This window comes from Pan troglodytes, chromosome 3 (genome assembly GCF_028858775.2).
Source record: "Pan troglodytes isolate AG18354 chromosome 3, NHGRI_mPanTro3-v2.0_pri, whole genome shotgun sequence".
NCBI lineage: Eukaryota > Metazoa > Chordata > Mammalia > Primates > Hominidae > Pan > Pan troglodytes.
Window position 1 is genome coordinate 38,368,344 of NC_072401.2, and position 13,194 is coordinate 38,381,537.

The 13,194-nt window shown below is 44.2% G+C and overlaps 1 protein-coding gene across 20 annotated transcripts in view; it reads left to right on the forward strand.

The window, feature by feature from the left end:
- The window catches only part of TBC1D1 (TBC1 domain family member 1), a 248,728-nt gene that overhangs the window by 155,999 nt on the left and 79,535 nt on the right, over window positions 1–13,194 (forward strand). For 5 of the 20 annotated variants that reach the window (XR_010156534.1, XR_010156536.1, XR_010156539.1 and 2 more), the window contains 5 exons: window positions 395–481; window positions 4,190–4,470; window positions 6,471–6,632; window positions 7,651–7,770; window positions 8,745–8,884. Coding sequence is in view for 16 of the 20 variants with exons in the window: in XM_009447499.5 (XP_009445774.3) it covers window positions 395–481; window positions 4,190–4,470; window positions 6,471–6,632; window positions 7,651–7,770; window positions 8,745–8,884 (790 nt within the window). In the remaining 4 variants the exon portion in view is untranslated. The remainder of the gene's footprint in view (window positions 1–394; window positions 482–4,189; window positions 4,471–6,470; window positions 6,633–7,650; window positions 7,771–8,744; window positions 8,885–13,194) is intronic. The other 15 variants (XR_010156537.1, XM_009447500.5, XM_054683754.2 and 12 more) reach the window with 8 other exon arrangements.

Consider the following 13,194-nt stretch of genomic DNA (forward strand, 5'->3'; position numbering starts at 1 on the left):
GAGGGGCTGCATTTGAGAGCTCCCAAAGGGATAGAGTGCTGTCTGAGTGACATGCGGCTGGTCGTTATGATGACTTGTGACCCAGGGGAGGGAGTTGCTGAGTGGGCTTGAGCACTTGATTTTCCTTATAGACGAATTGTCTTGTCTTCCTGCCTATCACTCATGCCAAATTACTTAGCCACCAGGTGTTTTGGAACGTTTAGGTTAGTGTCTTATTTATTTTTTTAAAAAATGATGGAAATGTTGATTATTTTAATGTACAAATATCCTTAGTAGCATTTCTCAGTAGATAACATTTTTTTCCTGAGCTTATTTAAATGGACCAATCTGCTTCTAGCTGATGCCTTTGCAAAAGCCTCCAGGGTCATAACTCGACTGCCTTTTCTTTATGTAGGGTAATAAAGCCAGAGGCCTGCAGGAACACTCCACCAGTGTGGATCTGGATAGCTCCCTGTCTAGTACATTAAGTAACACCAGCAAAGTAAGCACATTTCTCTTTATACGACACCCTGAAGAAACCAACAAATAGGTCTTGCTCATCTCCTGTCTACATACCTCCAATCATAAAACGTTTGCTGCTTGCAAATTTCTTGGCACAGGTGGAGGACTGGTCATGCAGTTCTATCATAACATAAAAGTTTTACATAAAAGAGCAGATGGGGCCGGGTGCAGTGGCTCAACGCCTGTAATCTCAGCACTTTGAGAGGCCGACGCGGGCGGATCACGAGGTCAGGAGATCGAGACCCTCCTGGCTAGCACAGTGAAACCCCGTCTCTACTAAAAATACAAAAAATTAAAAATTAGCCGGGCGTGGTGGCAGGCACCTGTAGTCCCAGCTACTTGGGAGGCTGAGGCAGGAGAATGGCATGAACCTGGGAGGCGGAGCTTGCAGTGAGCCAAGATCACGCCACTGCACTCCAGCCTGTGTGACAGAGAGAGACTCCGTGTAAAAAAAAAAAGCAGTAGATTTTCCTATTAAAAAAATAATTAATATTGGGAAAACATCAGAAAGTGGATTTGTGAATTTAGAGAAGTATACAGCTTAAATTTTTCTTTTTTTAAGAAAATTTTATTTTGGATTTGGGGGTACATGTGCGTGTTTATTACATGGGTATATTGCATACTGGTGGGGATTGGGCTTCTAGTGTACCCATCACCCAAATAGTGAACATTGTACCCAGTAGGTAATTTTTCAACCTTCACACCCCCTTTCATTCTCCCCTACTTGTGGGGAAATTAAATTTCTGAAACTTTATCCTGTAGCTGGCTCTATGATTATAATGAAACATTACTGTTATATTTAAATAAGCAAGTATCTATGTCCTTCTTTTAATAACTTGCTTTCCAGACATTTAATCATATTTAAGCCTGGTCAGTTCAACTTTATAACTCCTGAAAAGCGGGTTTGGGTTTTGTGCTGGGGAGGCCAGCTTTCCCTTCTGCTGCCAGAGGACTCTCTTTGGCAGTAGTGAGGGAGGGAGTGTTTGTGGAGGCCAGCTCCTTACCACAGGCAGGGTTTACAGTCCTCTGCCATCCCTCCTAGACATATGGCTTTCAGAATTTTTCTAACCTACAGTAAGAAGCACATTTAACATTGTGGCGTAGTTCACAAACACACATACCTACACATTCACACACAAAATTAAAAGTTCACAAAACAATATTTACTGTGAACATACAATACATACTGATATTTTGTTCTATTTTATTTTTAAAATGCTCATGGCAAACTACTCAGTTGTACCACCTACTAACATGATAGAGGGACCAGTTTGAGAAACACTTCCTTAGATGGATGAGTGCTTCTCAAATTTCAGGTGCTCCACCTCCCAGTTTCAGGCCATTCTCTTGCCTCAGCCTCCTGAGTAGCTGAGACTGGTTAAAGTGCAGATTCTGGTTCAGTAGGCGGGGCGGGGGGAGCCCTGAAATGCTGCATTTCTGACAAGCTCCAAGGCAATGCTGCTGCTCCTGGCCTGCAGACCGCCTCTGGGGAGTGAGGTCCTAGACAGCAGTCTTGTAAATGTGAGTTTCTAAGTTAAAATCCAGGGGAACATAGGTCGTCCAGCCTCCATCTAATACACACTGATCCCACCCTGCAATTCGTTGCAAATGTGGAAAGGCTGTTTGCTTATTTGTTGTGTACAGATGAACCACACACCGCCCCTTTCATGTAGGAAGTTACCTAGGAGGAGAGAGATGACAGATACAGAAACAGCCCCAGCATCAAGCAGAGTGTGGTAGGAGCCCAGAAGTTACAAATAAGAGACATTGGTAACTTCAGTGTCAGAAGAGCAAGGGGAGGGGAAGTTAGGTTTGGTCAGTGGAACCAGAGAAAAGGTGAGGGGTGAGGGGGCAGTGATGCTTTCGGACTAAATCTTGGTGTAGGAATTGTGCCTATGGAAGTGAACAGAGAAGAAGGCATTCTAGACAGACCAGTGTCAATAGACATACCATGAAGACATTCATGTCACTCAGCGGGCTTTCCAGTAAGCCTTATTGCTTGCTTTTTATTTTTCTCCAAAAGGCAGATCTAGGAATATATACATATTCATTCTTCAGGACTCGATAGTTGTGAAGATTCTTTTAAAATGATTTAAAAGTCTGTCTAAGATTTCAATTTCTAGAGTCATTCTAAGAGAGATGCAACTTTTCAGAAGCTGCTTGTATGTATTGTATATGTTTATGTGTACTTTACATCTTTCTTTTATTCATCTTGAATTGAGAAACTACTATATTCTATTTTATGTAATTGGATCCCTTCTAATAAATTGATCACCTAGGAGTTGCAAAGAAGCCAAATAGCCCTGAAACTTGACAAATGAAAATGGCCCTTTCAGTTGTCCAATTAAGCTAAGGGTTAGCTCTTTGATATGATTTGGAGGGATATTAGTAAGAATTTAGATCAACAGGTTTGCATGATGGAGATTATGTTCTGTGATGTATTGTCTTAGACTTTTAAATCCTTAAAAGAATCTTCACAACTGTTGAGTCCTGAAGAATGAAAAACTTCAGTTATGAAAGTAATCAATATTTCATAGTATGTTGGGAATTTTTTCCTAATTCTTATACAATTAAATGTATGTAACTTCTCCCTTTGGTAAACACATTTCATTTTTTTTTTTTTTTTCAAATTAAAACCCTCAATACTTGTTACCTAAAAGGCACTCAACCGTGTAAATGAACAGGTAGAATTCAGAGTCTCCAGTCCACTGTTAGATGCATTCATTCTTGTTTACTCTATTCATGTTGATTTATTTTTTCTCTTCCAACAATTTCAATAGGGGCAAGCTGCTACAATTCCTCTTTTTAAATATTTTGAATATATTAAAAATATATTGGCCACTAACCACGTCCTGGGTGCAGTGCTAAACATCAGTTTGCTTGAGTGGTAGTAGTTCATTCCTTTGAAAAAGCGTGCATTGTGAAGGCATACAACTTTAAAATATTGTCATGATTCTCAACAAATGTTTGAGCACTCACTCCATAGATTTATTGCATACCTAATAAAACAATAACTTATGTTTGTGTAACATTTTACAACATAAAAAGTACTTTTGGTTGTATCATCTTGCTTTGTTCTTGAAACTCAGATACATTTTTACTTTACCCTCTTACAGAAGAAACTGAGGTGCAGAAAGAAATTATTTGCCCTGAATTGCAGCAGTAAGTGCCTGCAGAGTGATTTTCCATATTCTAAGAATATTGATACAGTTCTTAATCTCAAATTATGAAGTCGAATCTCAACAGTAGATCAGATTCGGAGAGAGCCTTAAAATGTGGGTTTAACATGAGTGAACACATGTGGCAAAGATAAAGAACTTGGTTAAGCAGTGGAGACAAGTTCTCCAGCACTCACACCCCTTAGAAGCTGCAGTAAACAGTCCTGTTTTCTAGAGAGAGGGCACTATTCATGGCGTTGCCCAGAACGTTAAGATTGTGGCTTATGTCCTTCACTCCTGCACTTGGCCAGTCTCTCCATTTCTTCAGCAAGCCAGCAGCGTGTCCTTGAGGAGCAGGCATTTATTTAATGGACCTTCATTTTCTTCTGTTTTTGGTGGTGGCTTCTAGATGGCATTATAATCAGAACACATACTTAGATACTGCAATGTTTGCCCGCGCTGGAACTAGAGATTTATAAATCCCACAGATTCCCCATGGTGTGTCTGATCTGCTATGTGTTTGCTGCCAGGAGCCATCTGTGTGTGAAAAGGAGGCCTTGCCCATCTCTGAGAGCTCCTTTAAGCTCCTCGGCTCCTCGGAGGACCTGTCCAGTGACTCGGAGAGTCATCTCCCAGAAGAGCCAGCTCCGCTGTCGCCCCAGCAGGCCTTTAGGAGGCGAGCAAACACCCTGAGTCACTTCCCCATGGAATGCCAGGAACCTCCACAACCTGCCCGGGGGTCCCCGGGGGTTTCGCAAAGGAAACTTATGAGGTATCACTCAGTGAGCACAGAGACGCCTCATGAACGAAAGTAAGATTTGTTTAAATTTGTTGCATAAATAGCTGGGGCATATCTGTGACTAGCCAGGTATGTGCATCCCAGGTATGTTTATTGAGTGAGAGAAATGAGCCAGGCTTTACTCTTGGTTTGGAGATAAAATGGAAGCAGTGACATGTTCGTTCGAGCTGCTTGTGAGTATACAAGCAATGGGTACATGTATTGTCAGGAAGCAAGTGAAAGTGAGCAAAAATGGTACCTAACATGCATAGTTATTACTCCTCAAAGTAAGAGACGTTGTTGACTGTGGAACTTTGCTGCTGTGAGGAAGAGGGCAAGCGGATGAGTCTCCCCATCTGAAGCCCTGGAGCAGGGTTATAATGGGAGGGAGAGGTGGTGATCCCTACAGGCAGAGCAAGAGAGGTATGTTGGCCTCATGGGGTGACAGGGGTGCCTCGGCTTCTGGTCCTAGCTCTGCTGTGAACTAATTGTGACCTGGACAAATTTGCTAAATTCTCTGAATAACAAAATTGGAGTAGATGTTTTCTAAAATCTCTCACTGTAAGAATTCTAGATTCTTCTAACAAGATTTATTCATTGTAATAGTTGGGTTCCTGTGACCAGTTAGAATCATCTGGTTATGGAGAAGAGTAATCAGAAGTTCCCCCCATTCCTTCCAAGTGTCCCTTAGTGATTCATTTAACTCTGTGTGCCAGAGACTATAAATGGACACAGAGTTATCTTTAAAAACAACTTTAAACAATTTTAAAAATCTCTCACCTAATATGAATCAGGGTCACACCTGTGTACAGTCGCTGCCTTCTTCTGACCAGCAGCCGCAGAAGTCCCAGGACCTATGTGTTCATGTAGTTCATACATGGATCATTGAGAGTGTGAGTTAGTACAGAAGTGTTTGGAATGTTCTGAGTAAAGAAGTGTGAGCATTAACAGTCCTGGATGATGGAGCAGAGCCTCCCAGCTTTGTTTTCTATCAGCCATGGGAAAGAGTTCTTGGTTCTTTGGAATTCAGCGGGGTAGTGGTGATCCCAAAAGCAGGGGACATGTCAGAAGGTACTGCTTAATAAATACACGCTTTTAGAGACACACATCGTTGGGTTGTAGCTGTGTAAGTTTCTCGTGTTTAACACCCTATCTGAACGTTACTTCCGTTCTGCCTCACCACTGCCTGCCCACTCCTCTGTTGTTGGCGTTTTCAGTGATCATTGAAACATTCCTGTCTGGAGAGTCCTAGTTCTCTTGTGAAGTCGGCTGTTTCTCAAAAGCCAGAGTTGATAGGACTTAGTATTGGTACTTTTCCTTTCTCCATGAAGAATGTAGCTTTATAATAGATGATGTCACACATCCGTAATGGGAGGGATGAGGAGATGCCTGTCTGTCTGCCTCTCTAGCATGGCCCATTCTGCTTTCTTTCCCCCTTGTGAACTCTTTTCCGATTTATCTACAGGAAATAAGACATTGAAATTCAGGGCAGGATATTGTTCATTTTAAAGGGAAATGTATTTTTTAAAGTTCAGATTTTTTTTTGCTTTTGTTTATACTTTAATTAAAATTTTTTTTTCCTGCCAGTTCCTGAAAAAGAAAATAGAGAAAGAAATATTATTGTTCCTGGGCGAAGTGGCTCACTCCTGTAATCCCAGAGCTTTGGGAGACTGAGGTGGGAGGTTGCTTGAGGCCAAGAGTTCAAGGTTACAGTCAGCTGTGATCGTGCTACTGCACTCCAGCCTGGGTGATAGAGTGAGACCTATTAAAAAAAAAAAAGGATTGTTGGGAGCATAAACACGTGGGAAATGGTCAAGAACAGCCGTCAATATACTCTGTTTTTCACTGAAAACTACCTTTGCCAGAGAGCGAGCAGAGATGAGGAAGAGGAGTGGAAGAAGTCCTCCACTCCGATAGTGTTACTGGAACAACGAGACAAAAGCAGTTGTGCTCCTTCCACCTGTTTGCTCCGTGTCCCTGTCAGCGCCCCCTCTCCTGCTAACCCCCCCGTGCTTTCTCTGATTGCTGTTTAGTGTGGATCCTTCACCTGTGGGTGAGTCTAAGCACCGCCCAGGTCAGTCTTCAGCTCCTGCTCCTCCACCTCGTCTTAACCCCTCCGCCTCCTCGCCAAACTTTTTTAAGTACCTAAAACATAATTCCAGTGGAGAACAAAGTGGGAATGCCGTGCCAAAGAGGTGAGCACACTCACGTGGCAAGTTTGGTGTTGTCTGTTTTCCTGGGGAGTTCACACTGACGAGGATGTGCTGAATGAGGGGAATGTCCATGCAGGAAGCAGAGCCACTGTGTGTGTGTGTGTGTGTGTGTGTGTGTGTCTGTCTGTGTGTGTGTCTTTGTTTATATTTTGTCTTATTTTCAGCTGTCATTTGAACCAAGTTAATTTTACTATTGATTACTTTTCTTAAGATTATTATGAAAACAGATCTTAATGGCAGATTGGTTTGTGTTTGTTTTTTTTTTTTTTTTGAGACAGGGTCTCACTCTGTTCCCCAGGCTGGAGTGCAGTGGCATGATTTCGGCTCACTGTGGCTTCTGCCTTGTGGGTTCAAGCGGTTCTCCTGCCTCAGCCTCCCGAGTAGCTGGGACTACAGGCACGCGCCACCATGCCCGGCTAATATTTTTATTTTTTTTTGTAGAGATGGGGTTTCACCATGTTGACCAGGTTGTTCTTGAACTCCTAACCTCAAGTGATCCGCCTGCCTCAGTCTCCCAAAGTGCTGGGATTACAGGTGTGAGCCACTGCACCCTGCTGCAAATTGTTTTTTTATACTTATTTTCACATTTCCTTGCCCTAGTGGACACTTACATGCGTGCGTATACACACACACGCGCGCACACACACACACACACACAGGATAACATCTGTGTTTGATCATGTACACTGCAATTTGTGCCATATCAGAAACTTCCTGATTGACTTAGGGGAATTATTTTTCCCAGTTTGAAAGGAAGAGTCATTTGGAAAATGGATGGATTTTCTTTTTTTAAAAAATTATTGATCCCATTCATTTAAAATCAAATTTTATTGGTGAAAATGAAAATTAAATCTCGTTCGTGAACTACTTTTAATTTCTTACCTAGTTTTCTTTTCTTAGCATTAGAACAAAAATGTTTCTTTTATTTTGAAGCTTATATTTTATACTTTGTGTTTTTATGTTTCTTTATCCTAAACTCTTTTTTCAACCAAACTCTTAGCATCTCCTACCGTAATGCCCTGCGGAAAAAACTTCATTCTTCTTCCTCTGTGCCAAATTTTCTAAAATTTCTGGCTCCTGTAGATGAAAATAACACCTCTGACTTTATGAACACAAAAAGGTAGGGCTTAATTTAGATATATCAAGCCTGGGTGTTACTAAGTGTTGAATATCATTAGATATACAAGGGTGTTTTAATTACTGTTTTGCCATTTAAAAAATCATTTCAGCTAAATCTGTTGTATCTTCTTTCTTATACTTTTTTCTTACTGAATGCCATTTTTAAAAATGTGCAACCAACCTGTTCTCTAGTTTTGACGAGGATTAGTTTAAGTGTTATCTTAAGAAAAGTCTTTGCCAAGTCTCTGAGACCAGTGTTTCTGGGTAGTGAGCATATGTCTGTTTCAAATCAGGATGTCTGATCTGTTCAGGACGTCTAATCTGTAAGTTGAGGGGATTGCTTACTTACAGGTACATAACTTGGGTATAAATTGGAAGGGCCTTCTCAGGTTGTCCTGTGAATAGGAGAAATCATTTATGATTGTGTTTATATATTGATAACTATATTTTGTAGTTTAAAAAATACACACGTTAAAACAGTCATCATCATCAAGTGACTGCATAGTTATTGCCTTGCTGGTTCTGTGTAATTAAATTGCAAGTTTTTTCATTTTTTGTGGGAATCCTTGGAGACATGGGCCTGTGCTGAGCAGATATTCCCATGCACAGAAGAGGGCAGAATGGGGCCCCTTGGCATCACCCCCTTTCCCCCTTTAGGCAGTTTCTCTTTATCAAAGTGGCACCAAGAGAGGCCCAATTGGAAGCTATGATATGTGGAACATGTTTCTTAATCTCTGTTACAATCGAAATCACTTAAGGGCATGTAATCTTTCTCTTTTCATGAAAAGAATCCTGTAAGAAAGCAGTTCTTTAGGAATGATGACCCACTGTGAGCTTGATATAACTTCTGTGATTAATTATTTGTTTATACAAAGATAGTTTATAATTTAGTGATTTGTTTAAAAAAATGTTAAGCTAACAAAATCCCGTGAATTCCTCCCCACTAGTCATAAATCAATCATCTTATAATTTTAGGGACTTTGAATCCAAAGCAAACCATCTTGGTGATTCTGGTGGGACTCCTGTGAAGACCCGGAGGCATTCCTGGAGGCAGCAGATATTCCTCCGAGTAGCCACCCCGCAGAAGGCGTGCGATTCTTCCAGCAGATATGAAGGTAAGGCCCCGTACCTGAAATGAAACCTCAAAGAGAGCACGCTGACAGAGGACCCTGGGAGCCCCATCATATTGGTAAGAAAGCAGAGCGCTGTCCTCTTCAGTATTGGCAGGTCTGAGGCAGTCACAAAGGTAACTAGGGAGGGAATTTAGAGGTTACCCTACATTTCTTAGGGAAGGAATTTAAAGCTAATTTAGGGTAACCTCTCCATAAACAGGAGCAGAGCTCTGATGTTTAGAGTGGTCACAGTGTTAACCAGCGGTGAATCCAGAAAGGTCTGCAGCAACCTCACTTCTTGCCTCCTAGGACATAAGGCAAAAGGAGAGACTGAGGCAAGTTTTAGAGCAGCAGTGAAAGTTTATTAAAAACTTCAGAGCAGGAATGAAAGGACGTCAAGTACACTTTGAAGATGGTTAGGCGGGCAACTTGAGAGATGAAGTGTGAGATTTGGCCTTTTGACCTGGGGTTTTATATGCTGGCATACTTCCGGGGTCTTGCGTTTCTTCTTCTCTGAGTCTTCCCTTGGGGTGGGCTGTCCGCATGTGCATTGGCGTGCTAGCACTCGGGGGTTGTGGGGGAGCATGCGCAGGGTGGTTACTGGAGTTGTAGGCGTGCTCACTTGAGGCGTTCTTCCCTGCCCAGTCTAGCATTCCTAGAGGAACGTCATGCACCAGTTAAATTCCGCCATGTTGCCTCTTAATGCGCATGCTTGAGCCCACTCGCCCAGCTCCCGAGATCTTATTGGGAAGCTGCAGCTCACCAGTTTTAGGTGTTTTCTATCTACTGGGAGCCCACCCTTCCTTGGTGCCCGCTGTGACCAATGATCACTTTAGAGAAACAGTTGACAACTGCCTGACCAACACCTGATGGTCGCCTGACGTTGCTGGTGCATATCTGGAAAGGGCCCTCTCCTGCCGTCCTCATGTCTGACGAGCTACCCGCTGTAACCAAAGCGTGGGCTTCGGAGTCTGCTTTCAAATCGCAGCTTTTCCCCTTAGGAGCTGTGAACTAGAATAAACTGTCTAAAGTTAACCACCTATAACCTGGGATTAATTATGCCTGTTGCCACACTGATAGAGACAAGGCAGCATGATATCATTACTGATACATTTTTTTTAAAGTATTCAAAATTCATAGTACTGGAAAGAAAATCAGTGATGCGAATGTTTCCAGGGTAATGTCACCTCCCATGCTGTGGAAGTCCCTCTGGTGAGCCTGGCCCCTTGCTTCTTTTGCCCCAGCCCTTCCTTGTGGGGGCACCATGGAGCTGCCACTCACCAGCACCTTTTTTCCCTCAAGTAGTTTGTACCTATAAAGTATTCCTGCCGTGGGTGGCCCCTCGGTGGAGCTGCTGAGCCTAGCCAGGGTTTGACTTCTCTTCCTGCCAGTGTGAGCCAGATGGCCACATCTCTCTTTCCCTGCCCCGTGGAGAGGTCTGCTTACCCCAAAGAAGGGCTCTTCCTCCCAGGTCCTGTAGCACCCTGTTAGAGGGTGTGGAGTGGAGCAGTGGGAACCAGAGCCACCAGAGGGAGGCCCTGGAGGAGGAACGAAGCTGACTGTTGTCTGAAAGGGGTGCCAGAACCCAAGTTTCGGTATTTAATGAAGAGTGCCTCGGTGTTGCGGTGGCCATACCTCACAGGGCATGGTCGCTTGGAAATTTCTGCTCGGAAATGCTTTGTGCAGTGGCCAGGATGCGTTAGGGGCCACAGATGACTGCTTGCTCCATCATAGAACAGTTCCAAGTTTTCAAACGACCATTCACAGACTGAGCCGCATCCTGCCTCCCTGTCCTCTCATTCCTGGCTTCTTCTCTGGTCTCTGAAGCCACACGGAAATGTGTTTGCATCTGTTTCCTGCCCTTCAGATGACAGAGGACCATGGAAGCTGCTGCCTCCTTTAGCTCTCTTCTCCAGGGGAATTGCCCTCGTCACTGTTTGGGAACCCCTGGTCCGAGTCCTGTCCTCTGAAGAGCCTCTGCCCCTCGTGGAGTCCTGAGTTGAACTTGGTGTTCACTTGGCCTCTGGCTCTGGCAGTGTGTTGCTCCTTCCGTTGACCTGCCACTGCTCTGTTAATGCAGATTCATCTTCATAATCTGTTTCTGCTTTAAGTGATTAACTCAACATTCTTGGCTCTTATTCTATCTTGTCCTTTGGGATATGAACCATTATTTAAATTTGGACTGGTTTCCTGGCTTGGCACAGTTGACCATGCCTGTAAGCTCAGTGCTTTGGGAGGCCAAGGCAGGAGGATCCCTGGAGGCCAGGAGTTCGAGGCCACCCTTGGCAACATAGTGAGACCCTGTCTCTACAAAAAATAAAAATTAGCTGAGCGTGGTGTTGTGAAGCTGTAGTCCTAGCTACTTGGGAGACTGAGGCAGGAGGATTACTTGAGCCCAGGAGTTTGAGTTTACAGTGAGCTGTGATCACACCCCTGCACTCCAGCCTGGGCAACAGAGTGAGACCTTGTCTCTGGGGCGGGGGGCGGGGAGTAGGGGGGAGTCATGTCTATACTTGAGAAGTTTTTTTCCCTCGCATAGTTTGTACCTATAATGTATTCATCAGTTTTGAGCAGTCCTTTTGTGATTGTTTTGAGTCTTGATGCTGGTGACCAGTAAGTTGTATATATTTGCCTGTCAAGTGGACAAACACGGCCTTTGTGCCTTTAAGTAATGGCTAAAAGTACCAAACAGAACAGGGCCTGGCATAGATGCTGCTCCTCCTGTTTCTAGGCCGTAATCACCCCTGATTCATCAGACCCCAAACAATTCAGCTCCTCTCCCTCCTGTGCCCCACCACCCAATCTCCTGCAGGAAGATGTCTAGAGACCCCTGTCAGCGCTAGGCAGAGATCACCATCCATGTCCACCTTTCCTCTGATGCAGGCTCGCACTAGCCCCTCTGGCTTGTGCCATGCCAGCCATGAACTCACCCTCATGCCCCACCCGAGTCCTTGCACAGGCTATTCCCTCTGCCTGGAATGCTCTTCGTCAGTATCCCCATGGCTCCCTCCCTCCCCTTCCCTTGTATCCTGACTCTCCCATAGCAGCTCTCTCCCTGTAACACATGTTCACAGGTTCATCTTCGTCACCCATCTCCGGCAGCTCCTGCAGGCTTGATGGCTGCTAAAGGCAGGCCAGTCAGTGGCTCAGATTCTTGCAAACTTAGTGATAAGTGATTTCTCAACTCCCTCCTCATGCCTCCTCTGTCTCTATAGGCACATATTATTTCTTATCTCTTCTCGGAACCAAGCTGCCTGAATTTCTGAATAACATTGTTTAAGTGTTCTGTGTATGCAAAAGAAAAACAAGAGAATAAAAGGATTATTAAGGAAGAATTAATATAGTAATAGCCACATATTATGCTCTTTTTATACTCTGCTAAGTGCTTTACATGAATTATTTCCTTTAATTAGACAATCTTAAGAACATCGACATTTTTATGAAGCCCATTTTACAGGTGGGTGAGTGGAGGCTGGGAGTGGCTTAAATCACTTTCCCCAAACCAGGGAGTTAGTGGGAGCCAGAGGCAGGACCTGAGCTCGTGGGTCTGAGCTCCAAAGCTCATTCTCTGAACTGCGCACAGCACTGGGCTGCAGCCAGAGATGCAGGACGCTGCGGGACCCTCTGGAGGTGGTCCTGCCTGTGCTTCCCTCTTCCCACAGGAAGCTCCCTATAGGCATCTGTGTTGGGCGTGGACTCTCAGTGTATCTGCATGTCTCCCTGTTGGCCAGACACCAACACTGAATGGAAAACATGTTTCTGGGCATTTTAATGTACGTACTTGCCTTCAGTCAATCTCCTCCGCCCCCTTCCGTCCTGATCGCCTCCCTAATAGTTAGCAGTGGGACTGGAGCTTGAATGGCAACTGATTTCTGTCTGAGAGGACAAATCAGGCATCTTTGTCCTCTGCCACTGTCTGTTCCCCATCCTTAGGATGCACGATGCCAGAGCCCTCCACTGTGGTCTGTGACCACTTTGACCCACACCAGCAGGTCTCCATATGTTCCTTCCAGCTGAGAGACATCACATCCAAAGACAGTTTAGAGCTCTGAGGTTTCTTTCCCCAGAGGTCCCTGCTTTGTGCAAACTGTCTCCAGCCAAGCGTGCACAAGACTCTGTTCCTGATTTGCCTGGGCGGCTGAGCCATGGGCAGCTGAGCCTGCAGCCGCTGGACTCACTGCATTCCCACTCTGACTTTGGCATGAAAGACACACAGGTGTGCTTGTGAGAAATAGATCTTAACAGTACCTTTTAACACCTATTTCAGGTGCTCAAAATGACTGCCTGTTTTACATTTATATTCTGGCAGTGCA